General features: G+C 55.2%; 2 protein-coding genes across 4 annotated transcripts; both read left to right on the top strand.

The window, feature by feature from the left end:
• KLK12 (kallikrein related peptidase 12) lies at positions 1-4491 on the top strand. Of its 2 annotated transcripts, none has more exons than XM_070772246.1 (6): positions 1-164; positions 340-395; positions 978-1137; positions 1973-2229; positions 3125-3258; positions 4152-4491. In XM_070772246.1, the coding sequence occupies exons 2-6, from the start codon at positions 359-361 to the stop codon at positions 4305-4307; spliced, it is 744 nt and encodes a 247-aa protein (XP_070628347.1). In that variant the 5' UTR covers positions 1-164; positions 340-358; the 3' UTR covers positions 4308-4491. The 2 variants fall into 2 exon arrangements, with proteins under 2 accessions (XP_070628347.1, XP_070628346.1); XM_070772245.1 differs by having other exon boundaries at positions 1970-2229.
• Positions 4492-5392: 901 nt separating this feature from the next.
• Positions 5393-10215, top strand: KLK11 (kallikrein related peptidase 11). 2 transcript variants are annotated; one of them, XM_070772231.1, is made up of 6 exons: positions 5393-5526; positions 7302-7376; positions 7740-7896; positions 8262-8527; positions 9080-9216; positions 9746-10215. In XM_070772231.1, exons 2-6 carry the CDS (start codon positions 7337-7339, stop codon positions 9896-9898), a joined length of 753 nt encoding a protein of 250 aa, XP_070628332.1. In that variant the 5' UTR covers positions 5393-5526; positions 7302-7336; the 3' UTR covers positions 9899-10215. The 2 variants fall into 2 exon arrangements, with proteins under 2 accessions (XP_070628332.1, XP_070628331.1); XM_070772230.1 differs by lacking the exons at positions 5393-5526; positions 7302-7376 and having other exon boundaries at positions 7393-7896.
• Positions 10216-10806: the final 591 nt, after the last annotated feature.

Genomic DNA, 10806 nt, shown 5'->3' with positions numbered 1-10806 from the left:
GGGACAGGTGGACAGCATGACAGGTGGACCGCGGGAGCGTGGACTGGCAGGGTAGCTGGCAGATGAAAGGACAAGCTGGTGGGTGGGCAGAGATAGCAGAGAAAGAGAGACCGACAGGCTGATTGCGACAGACACCTGGAGGAATCGGCAAGCAGAGAGACCGGGTGAGGAGGAGGCAGGCAGACACCGGTGCTGGAGGCGGGGGTGACCCTTGGGGGGATGGGCACAGAGAAGGATGGGTGTGTGGACTGTCCCCTCCTCGTGGAGTTGCTGGTGAAAGGGATGGGAACTGGAGGGTCCACTTGCCATCTCTGAGATGCTGCCTCTTGTCCCCCCCAGAACCTGGAAGTGGTCCACCATGAGGGCCAGCATCTTTTTGCTCCTGTGTTTCGTTGGTGAGTTACCCAGAGGGAAGGTGGGTGCCTCCCTCATGCGAATGCCGAGCGCTGAGGAGGGGAGGGCGGCTGGCAGATCGACGCCTCCATTCATTTCCATCTCCCGGGGTCATGTGCCTCTCTTCCTGCATCCACCAGCCCATCTCCCCTCTGTCTCTCCCTGTCACCACGTCTCTGTCCTTTCTCTCTCTGAATCTCTATTTCTGTCTTGAAGCATCTCTCTCCTCTCTCTTCCTCTCTGTGTCTCTGAGTGTTTCAGTGTGTCTCTCTCGGTGTATCATGGGTCTGTGTCTCCCTGTCTTTGACCTACCCCCCAGCCCCCGCCATCTCTGTTTCTTGTTTCTTTCTCTTGCCTTTCTCTTGCCCATTCTGTATCCCTCTTTTTTTTTTCAAATTTATGTATTTATTTGGCCACATCAGATCTTGGTTGCAGCACGTGGGATCTTCCGGGATCATTCATTGAGGCGCGCAGACTTCCTAGTTGTTGCTTGTGTGCACCAGAGCTGCGTGCCCCTCTTTCTATCTGATCCACAGTCTCTAAGCCTCTGACTCCCGTCTCTCTGCCCTGTGTCCCTGCCTCAGGGTTCAGCCACGAGGCCAAAGAGAAGATCACTAATGGCACAGAGTGCATCCCTCACTCTCAGCCTTGGCAGGTGGGGCTGTTTGAGGGCACCCGTCTGCGCTGTGGGGGGGTCCTCATTGACCGCAGGTGGGTTCTCACGGCTGCTCACTGCAGCGGCAGGTAAGCCCCCACCTGGGAGCCTCCCTACTCAGGGTGGTCAAGGGAGCATGATGGGGAGGGGTGGGGCTCACAGGAGTAAGGAGATGGTCCTGCAACAAGAGAGCCTGAGGTTAGACTGGAAGTAGGACTTCCTCACAATGGGCCTGGGGTGGACCTGGGTGGGGAGCTGTGGGGTGGAGGGCAGGGGCCTTGCAACCTGCCCACCCAGGCCCTACGTTCTCTCATGGCTCATTTCCTTCCCACATGGTGTGTGTCACCAGTCCAGCATCCCCTGGCCCAGTCTGAGCCGTGGGCCCATGTCTGACCCAAACTCTCTGTGCACTGTCAAAGGCTATATCTGGTACCTCTCTGGGCCTCAGTGGTCCCATCTGTAAAATGAGGGCATTGGGCTTCATAAGTCTGATGCTCTAAGATATGGATGGAGAGGCAGAGAGATGTGGGGACAGGGAGGGACACCAGCAAGACAAACAGAATCTATTCATCATTTCCCCCTTCATTTAGTTGACAATAGTGATGACCCAGGCTTTCTGCTGGGTGGTAGGAATGGGGCAGTGAACAGGACTAACGGATGTCCCTGCCTCCGTGGGCATCACCAGCTAAGAGAATCAGAATCAGAAAGTGACACAGTGGCTTGGAGAGGACAAATAGGACGAACGCTAGAAAAGGAGAGATGGCAATGGAAATAGAGACCAAGAGATGGGAAGAGACAGAGAGAGTGAGAGCAAGGGAATGAAGGAGCAAGAGAAAGCCATCAAGGTGCCGAGTAGTAGAGAGGAGCAGGGGGTCTGGGAGCCCCGGGATAGCCCACCCACCACCCGCCATGCCCCCCTAGCAGGTACTGGGTGCGCCTGGGAGAACACAGCCTGAGCAAACTGGACTGGACGGAACAGATCCGACGCAGTGGCCTCTCGGTGACCCACCCCAGCTACCGAGGCAACCTGGGGAACCATGACAATGACCTCCGGCTTCTTCGACTGGGCACCCCTGTCCGGCTGACCACCAGCGTCCAGCCCCTGCCCCTGCCCACGACTTGTGCAACAGCTGGCACCGAATGCCACATCTCAGGCTGGGGCACCACCAACCACCCATGGAGTAAGGGGGTCCCGGGGTCAGGGGTCAGAGGGACAGAGCTGGGGGTATAGGGTGAGAGGTCAAGGGTCTTGCCTTCTCAGAGGAAGGATGGGTAAATGGTCCCCCATCAGGATCATGCCCTGGGATCTGAGAATATGGTACATCAAGGGCCTTGGGAGTCAAAGTGCTTCAGTGGTTGAATATGGAGTCGGAAGTCATGGGTCAGGGATGAGGTTAGAGGCAGAGAGATGTCAAGGGTCATCAGACTAGAGAAAAAGGCATAGATAATAGAATCTTGAGGTCATGGGTCATGGACTCCGGTGTTGGTCACTGTGGAGTTGAGGTCATAGGACCCAGATATCGACCGCAATCTGAGGATGGAAACTGGGGTTCCATCAAGCGTCACCGGTCTGGGACTGGAAGCCATAGGGTTTGGTCTGTGGAGCCAAAGGTTAGAGGTCATGGAGTCTGGGGTCAAGTAAACTAGGATCAGAGGCCACTTTGGAGTAGGAACCAGTGGTTTAGAGGATGCAGAGCTGAGGTCAGAGGTTAAGGTGAAGACAAGGAAGACAGAGACAGAGAGAAGACGTGAGGCCAAGGTGGGCTCAAAGGGTTATTTTAAAAGATTGAAGGTCAAAAGTCACAGTAGCTGGGATTGAAGAAGGTCAGGTCCAGAGTCACTGTATCTGAGTCACAGGCTAAAGGTCGGGGGGACTGGGCCAATGAATTGAAAACAAGAGCCACTATGTAATCAAATCATCTGAAATTTAAAGGCCCAAGGATTGTCTTGGAGGTCACAGGGAGGGGGTGGAGGATAAACTTGTATCGGGCTTCCATGAGGCCTCTTTGGGGGTGGGGGGGTGGCGGGATGAGGGAAGCACTGGGGGATCCTCCAGCATCCATCTTCCATCTCCAGGCCCATTCCCAGACCGACTCCAGTGCCTCAGCCTCTCCATCGTCTCCAATGCCACCTGCCGGGCAGTGTTCCCAGGGAGAATCACTGACAACATGGTGTGTGCGGGCGGCAAAGCTGGAGAGGATGCCTGCCAGGTGAGTGACTTGCAGGCAACACCCAGGACAGGAGGGAGGGGAGGGAGAACGGGGTGGGGTGGGGTGGGGGAGAGGGCAAGTCAGGGGAGCCGGGGAGACAGATGAGGTCAGAAAGAAGGAGAGGCACAGAAGGCGCCAGGGAGAGAGCCCAGGGAGTGGAGGGCAGAGAGGGAGCGCAGGTACAGAGCAGGAGAGATTTGGGGTGGGGCACAAAGGGAGGGAGAGCAAAAGGTAGCGGACATTCAGAGCTCAGGCAGGTGACCGCGTGTCTCTCCAGTCCTGAGTCTTCCCCATACCATCCATCCTCCTGTTGGTGCTGGCCCAGGTGAGAACCATTCCTGGATGGAGCAGGAGAGAGGGGCCGGAGGGCTCTCTCATCTCAATCCGGCTAGCTTGTCTTGTTGGTCCTCCAGCTAGAAGACTGCCCCTCCCTATTGGCCAGGGCCTCAGCCAGAGTCCTGGAGAGGACTCTTGAGATGTCCAGTCTTCTTTCTCTACCATTGGTCACTGGTACCGCTGTCCTCTTCCCTCATTGGTCAGGGCCCTAGCCATGTTCCTTGAGCCGGCATGGAGTCCCGCCCTCCTCCACTGGGATTGGTCATTGGTGCCTGCACTCTCTTCCCTCATTGGTCAGGGCTCAGCCATTGTCTTTGAGAGAACCCTCTACCCTGGCATAGAGGCCTGCCCTCCTTCCCTGGGATTGGCTCCTAGGGACAACGTGTTCTTCACTAGTCACTGTTGTCCTCTGGAAACGTGGCTGTGCTTGTTTTCTCTGATGACAAGGCATGGAGCCACCGTTCTCAAGGCCCAAGACATGGGTGAGGGGGCAGGAGGCAAACTGGAACAGGGTTTCCCCATGTTCATACCATGCTCCTACACCTCTTGTCTTCCAGGGTGATTCCGGGGGTCCCCTGGTGTGTGGCGGGGTCCTTCAGGGTCTGGTGTCCTGGGGATCCGTGGGGCCTTGCGGACAAGAAGGCATCCCAGGGGTCTACACCAATGTTTGCAAATACGTGGACTGGATCCAGACGGTCATGAGGAGCAACTGACCTGCTGTCTGCATCGTCATACCTCAGCTTGGGGGCCACTCTGAGCGCCAACACCATCTCCATCGTCACCTCTAGCTCCCACTCTTCTTGAGCAGGGGATCTTCTTGGCAGAATTCCCAACTCCAGCCAGCCCTCCTAAGACCCACGGTTGAAGTGGAAGGAAGTGTGTGACTGTCTGGAATAAATAAACCTGGAGGAGGGGCTGTGTCTATTTGAATCCCTCTGCTGGTTGAGATTAGAGGGAGGGCTCATCAGTTACCCTCCCCATAGGTGCTGAAATAAAGATGAGAGAGGTTAAGGGTTTTCCCTCAGGAGCCTCAGGTGAATGCACTAGAGAAAATTACATTAGAAATTAAGGCCATTTTTCTCAATCTGCCACAACAGGAACTTATAAGTTTAGAGCTTATAAACTTTTCAAAGGGCCATCAAGGACCTGACATGGGGCGGTGTGTTTGTGTGTGTGTGTGTTGGTGGGGCGGTGAGGGGACAAGGTTGTCAGCTCCAAAATACCAAATGAAAGCTGCAAGATCAAAATTCACTAGCATTTAATTAAATGTCTATAAAACATAACATTCTTCCCACAAGCCAACTGCAACTTGGCTCAGCCGGAGTTGAGCATGTGTTATATTTAATGTGGGGTGCAGGTCTATTTTGATGTCTATGATGATAGACAGGGGGTTTAGCCCTAGAAAGCAAGAGGACCCAGCCTTGGTCTTAAAATAGTTCTGCCCACCTCTTAGGGTCAGTCTTCATAACCTCTCCAGAAGTTAGAAAGAGAATTTCTTCTCCCCAATGAATGGAGGGGACACTTGAAATGGGAGAGGGAGAGGGGCGATCAGGACAGCCATGGCAACATTTTGCTGGATGCCTGCTGTACCCGGCTCTCCTTGAGTCTTCATCCCAACCCCCTGAGGCAGAGCTGTCACCCCCATCTCACAGATGAAGAAACTGAGCCTCAGCCGGGTGGAGTCCTTCATCCCACGTCACTGTGGTAGGAAGGGGCAGTGCCCAGATTTGGGGCCAAGGCTGGCTGCTGTCAGAACCAAGCCTATCCCCTAGTCTTGCTTCACATCTCATTAGGGGAGAGAGGAGGGCAAGACAGAGAGAGATCTAAGTGATAATAAACAAGCCTGCAGAAGTAGGGATCGGCACTTGAGTTTTGCAGAGGAGGAAGCTGAGCTGGCTCAGATTCCGGAAGTCATCGGACCTAGGTCACAGAGTGAGTAAGGGCCACAGCTGGCTCCCGAGGACCCTGGGAGAAGGGTGGGCAGGGAAGTGAAGCCCCGGAGGAGCCCTCGGAGTGGCGGGGGTGCCGGCCCAGGGCGGACTTCCCTCTCCTGGGCCTGGAATCCCACAGGCCCCAACCTGCCTCCCCCACCCTCCTGCCTGCCCCTCCACCTGGCAGCAGCCCCACCTGTGTGATGCCTGAGTCCCCCCATTCCACTCCTTGGAACAGTGAAGGAAGGGGCCGGGGGGGAGGAGCAAGGACAGGAGACAGACAGACTGGGAGAGGAGGAGGACTGAGAGGGATTTAGACATGGATGTGGGGAGAGACGGAAGGACAGGGATGGAGGGAGGCAGAGACGAGACAGAGGCACAAAGAAAGATGGAAAGAATTACAGGAGACGTGCAGAGACTGGGAGGGAAAAACAGCGTTGGATAAAGAGAGAGAAAGGATCAGAAAGAAAAATGGCACACACACATACACACAGAGAATTATAGAAAAGTGGGAGAGATGAAGGCAGATTCACAGTGACTGGAAAGGAAGCAGATAGACAGATGGGCGCATGCGTGTGAGGGGACACAGATGCACAGAGCAGACAGACCTGGGGACGCGATGGTGGCAGGTGGGCAACACATCCAAGGGCCCGGGCCAGGCTGGGGAGTGCCCCCCGCACCCTGCCCGCCGGGTGCTAAGGCAGGGCTGGGAGGCCAGTCATCCTGGGCCCGCCCTGGGCCACCCCCTGCCTGCTCACCTTCCTGGTGCCTCCCGCTCCAAGACCTGCTGCATCAGCCACACTGCTGCCCCCTGAGCCCCAGCCCCAGCGCCCGTGAGTCTGGCGGTGGGGTGGGAGGGCGGAGGGAAGGCGCCCTGCTGAGGGTGCCAGGCCTCTGCCTGGCATCATTCCTCCTGCTCCGTCCTTCTCAGGGTGGAGGGATTGTGTCTGTCTGCCTTGATCTGTGTCTCCAGTAGGCTGCCCCAACCCCAATCTCAGTGTCCTCTGACCCCAGCTTCCATCACCTAGTCCGAGCCTCCACCCCCACCCCCACTGGCCAGTTGACCAGCCCGACTCTGCCCTGTCTAGCTGTTCTCCCAAGGGGCAGGGGTTCAGCAGGGGTGGGGGTCAGAATGCTGTCCCAGGCTGCGCTCCCTCTTACACCCCAGATAGCTCTGGGGTGGGTTCTGAATGGAGCCTGGTTCCCTTTATGCCCCCATATCCAGCTGGCTGGGCCCTAAGTCTCAGGTGGGCAAGAAGGGCCTCTGAGGTCCCATGGCTGACTACACAGGGTCAGCCCATCCCTTGCCCTGGGCAAAGCCCTCCCCTAGCTTCTGGAGGTTCCAACTGGAATTGCATGCATATGTCCTCAGTCTCTCCAGTCGTGTCTGACTCTTTGCGACCCCATGGACTGTAGCCCGTCAGGCTCCTCTGTCCATGGGATTTTTCAGGCAAGAATACTAGAGTGCGTTGCCATTTTCTTCTCTAGGGGATCTTCCCCACCCAGGGATGGAACCCGGTCTCCTGCATTGGCAGGCAGATTCTTTACTGCTGAGCCACTGGGGAAGCCCCCAACTGGGATTGGGCCCCTGCAAAGCCACCCTCCACAGTAGAGATTTATTTTAAAAATGTGGAGGTTGGGGTGCTGTGAGAACCAGGGAATTCCGCAAACCTGGCTGTTTCTCGCTGGGGGAGCAGGCGAGGGGGTGAGAGGGTCGCGGACCAGCCCTCCATCTCCCCAGGAAGTGATTTGACTCCTTGTCCCTCTAATCCCCAGAAGAACCTGGGGCCTGCCCCTCCCCGCTCCAGGCCATGATGACTCTGCAATTAATCATGTTTGCTCTGGTGACAGGTATGGTGGGGGGGGGGTGGGGACGGGCAGGGGCCTCCCAAGTCTCTAGGATTCCCAGCCCTCTGTGTGTAGACACTGACGGAGCTGATATTAAAAATACAGAATAACAGGGCATCTGAAAGAGTAGATGAGCCATAACAAGTCCTGGATGCCCCCTGCCACCTAAAGGTGTATTCCCTTTAGAGCTAGAATAAGGAGAGGGCAAAGAGCGTCCCAGAGGAGGGGTTACTGGTATGGAAGGATTCCATCTAATACCCAGCCTGTCCATACAGTGCGTCCTCCAGGATTATGATCCTCTTCCCCCCATTTCTGGGAGTCCTCTCACGCCTGGGCCCCCTCTTTGGCTTCTCCACCCTCTTCTAGGGCACGTTGGGGGAGAGACCAGAATCATCAAAGGCTACGAGTGCCCCCCTCATTCTCAGCCCTGGCAGGCGGCTCTGTTCCAGAAGACGAGGCTGCTCTGCGGGGCCACGCTCATCGCCCCCAGATGGCTTCTGACAGCAGCCCACTGCCGCAAGCCGTGGGTGCGGGGGCCGGGGCGGGGCCGGGAGGGGAGACGGCTGGAGATGGAGAGACGGGTGGAGAGGGCCTCGGGTGGGGACGGTGCATTTAGGGATCGGTGGGGACGGTGCGTTTAGGGATCGACGGTGGGATGGGCTGAGACTGAAGGTAGGAGGATGAAGGACTTCGGAAGCCGGGATGGCGCTGGGCTCGGGGCCGGATGTTGTGTTGAGGATAAGGTCGTGGTGGGCGATGGGGACGAGGTTGGAGATGGAGCCGCGCTTCCTCATTCTTTTCGTCTCTCCCCCTCCCCACCACGCCTCTCTCCATCTCCTGTGTCTCCCTCCCCTTCCATCTCTGACCGAGGCGTGTCTCCCACTTCAGCCGATATGTGGTTCACCTGGGAGCGCACAGCCTCGGGCGGCAGGATGGCTGTGAGCAGACGCGAACTGCCACCAAGTCCTTCCCCCACCCAGACTTCAACAACAGCCTCCCCAACAAAGACCACCGCAACGACATCATGCTGGTGAAGATGGTGACCCCGGCCCACCTCACCTGGGCTGTGCGACCCCTCACCGTGTCACCGCGCTGTGTGCCTGCTGGTGCCAACTGCCTCATTTCCGGCTGGGGCACCATGTCCAGCCCCCAGTGTAGGGGCTCCAGAGGGGAATGTGATGGGGAGTGGGGGGGGGGGCACGGTGGTTACGATTGCGGAAGGACAGTGGGAGCCAGAGGAACCTTCAAAGGCGAGAACTTGCAGTAATACAGGAGGCAGTGACCTGGGGGTGTCAATAGTGGTATAAGCCGAAAGGAAGAGTGGAAAAGTAGGGCTGGGGAGGGCAGAGACAAATGTTTGGGGCCTGGATTCAGCAGATCGGATGTACAGTTTCAGATTTATGACCTGCAGAGCTGTAGGTCCTTAGGCAAGTGGCTTCTCTATAAGATGAGAATAATCACACCCACCTTCTAGGTCTAGATAAGAGATAATGTTTATAGAGCAACTGGCATAAAGAATTTTACTTAATGGCATTACTGTTACTGTCGCTACAAGCAGAGAGGTGAGTTGGCTGCAAGCAAGAAGGATGGGAGCTGGGTGCAGAGAAAGGGCCTTGGTTCTCTCCTGGGGTTAGAGGCAGCCCTGCAGAGAGGAGAAGGGGACCAGGGGTTCTCATTCTCTCTGCCCCTTCATGTCGTCTCTACAGTGCACCTGCCCCATACCTTGCGATGCGCCAACGTCACCATCATCAAGCACAGGGAGTGTGAGGACGCCTACCCTGGCAACATCACGGACACCATGGTGTGTGCCAGTGTCCGCAAAGAGGGCAAGGACTCCTGCCAGGTCAGAGGGCAGGGCCTGGGTCTCTGACCACATTTCCATTTCCAACTCCCACCTCAGTTGCATCTTCATCAGCAACCAGAACCTCATTCCCCAACTTTCCCCGGCAACCCCCCAATCCCGCTCCACTCCTGGTTCCCATTTCTCACCTAAACACAATCTCCAGCTCTACTCCCATCCCCACCCCTATTTCCAACCCCAACCATCCACAGATCATTCTTTCTCTAGTTGTGGACTGCAGGCTTAATTGCGTGTGGGATTTTAGTTTCCTGACCAGAGATTGAACCCACGTCCCCTACACTGGAAGGCCGATTCTTATCCACTGGACCACCAGGGAAGCCCCCCCACTCCAGTCAGTTTTCTATCCTATCTTTGTTCTCACCCATAACTCTAACCTCATCCTCAATCCCACAGCCAATCTCATCTGCAATCTCCACCTCTCTTCCAACACCATCCCCACCTCCTCTCGAAGACCATGAACCTTTTCCCCTCTCGCCTCCTCTCTAACTGTTTCTCTTTTCTCCATCTCCAGGGTGACTCTGGGGGCCCTCTGGTCTGTAACGGGTCTCTTCAAGGCATCATCTCCTGGGGCCAGGATCCATGTGCTGTCTCCAAAAAGCCTGGTGTTTACACAAAGGTCTGCAAATATGTGGACTGGATCCAGAAGACCATGGAGAACAATTAGCCAGGACCTGCTGATCACAGCCCAATCCCCTAATCCCTACTTGGGGCTGTGGTTTCCTGTTCATTCTGTTAATAAGGAAGCCTGAGCCAGACCCCCTTCATGTACTTTGGTGGGGGGGGGGGCCTTCTTGACCACAAAAGATGCTGTTAACTTAGTAATCAATGTGAGGTTTGGATTAGGAGACCTGGGTTCTGCTTCATTCTAACTTGTGACTCTGGGAGTGAAAATAGCTAGCTGTCTGGTTCACTATTGTACCTCCAGCTGCAAACCCAATTCCTGGCACACACTAAGGTTTCAATAAATATTTACTAAATGAATGAATCTTTTGAATGCTCACTGTGTGACCCTGGTCTCAGGGCTTTTAAATATGTTGACCGACATAATCTTCACAAAACCATACGAGGTTGGTGCTGTTACAATTACACCCATTTTGCAGATGAGGAAAACTAAGGCACAGAGGTAGGAAGTTGCCTATTCACGGTCACACAGCCAGCAAGGAAGAGGAGCAAGGGATCATTTCTTAACAATACTGCCTTGATTAAGACTCCTTTCCTTATCTGTAAAATCGTGCGTGCAGAAGTATGCACACTACATCTGTCAGCCTACATACAGCTGAGACCCAATAAAAGGAAGGGATCATTGTTTTCTTTCTAACCTTCATAATAGGTAGTTCATCAAGACCTGTGCAAGTGAATACAATAGCCACTAGCCACATATGGCTATTTAAAATTAAATTTAAATGGCCTAAAATCAGAAATGTAATCCTTGAGTCATACTCGTCGCATGTCAAAACCTCTGTAGCCACATGTGGCTGGTGGCTACCACCTTGGATAGCAAATACGGAGCTTCTCCATCACGGCCAAAAGTTCAATTGGATGGCACAAGAGCTGGACAAAACCTCTGGAATT

This window comes from Bos indicus, chromosome 18 (assembly GCF_029378745.1).
Source record: "Bos indicus isolate NIAB-ARS_2022 breed Sahiwal x Tharparkar chromosome 18, NIAB-ARS_B.indTharparkar_mat_pri_1.0, whole genome shotgun sequence".
Taxonomy (NCBI): domain Eukaryota; kingdom Metazoa; phylum Chordata; class Mammalia; order Artiodactyla; family Bovidae; genus Bos; species Bos indicus.
Note: the sequence above shows the minus strand (reverse complement) of the source record. Positions and strands in the feature narration are given on the sequence as shown.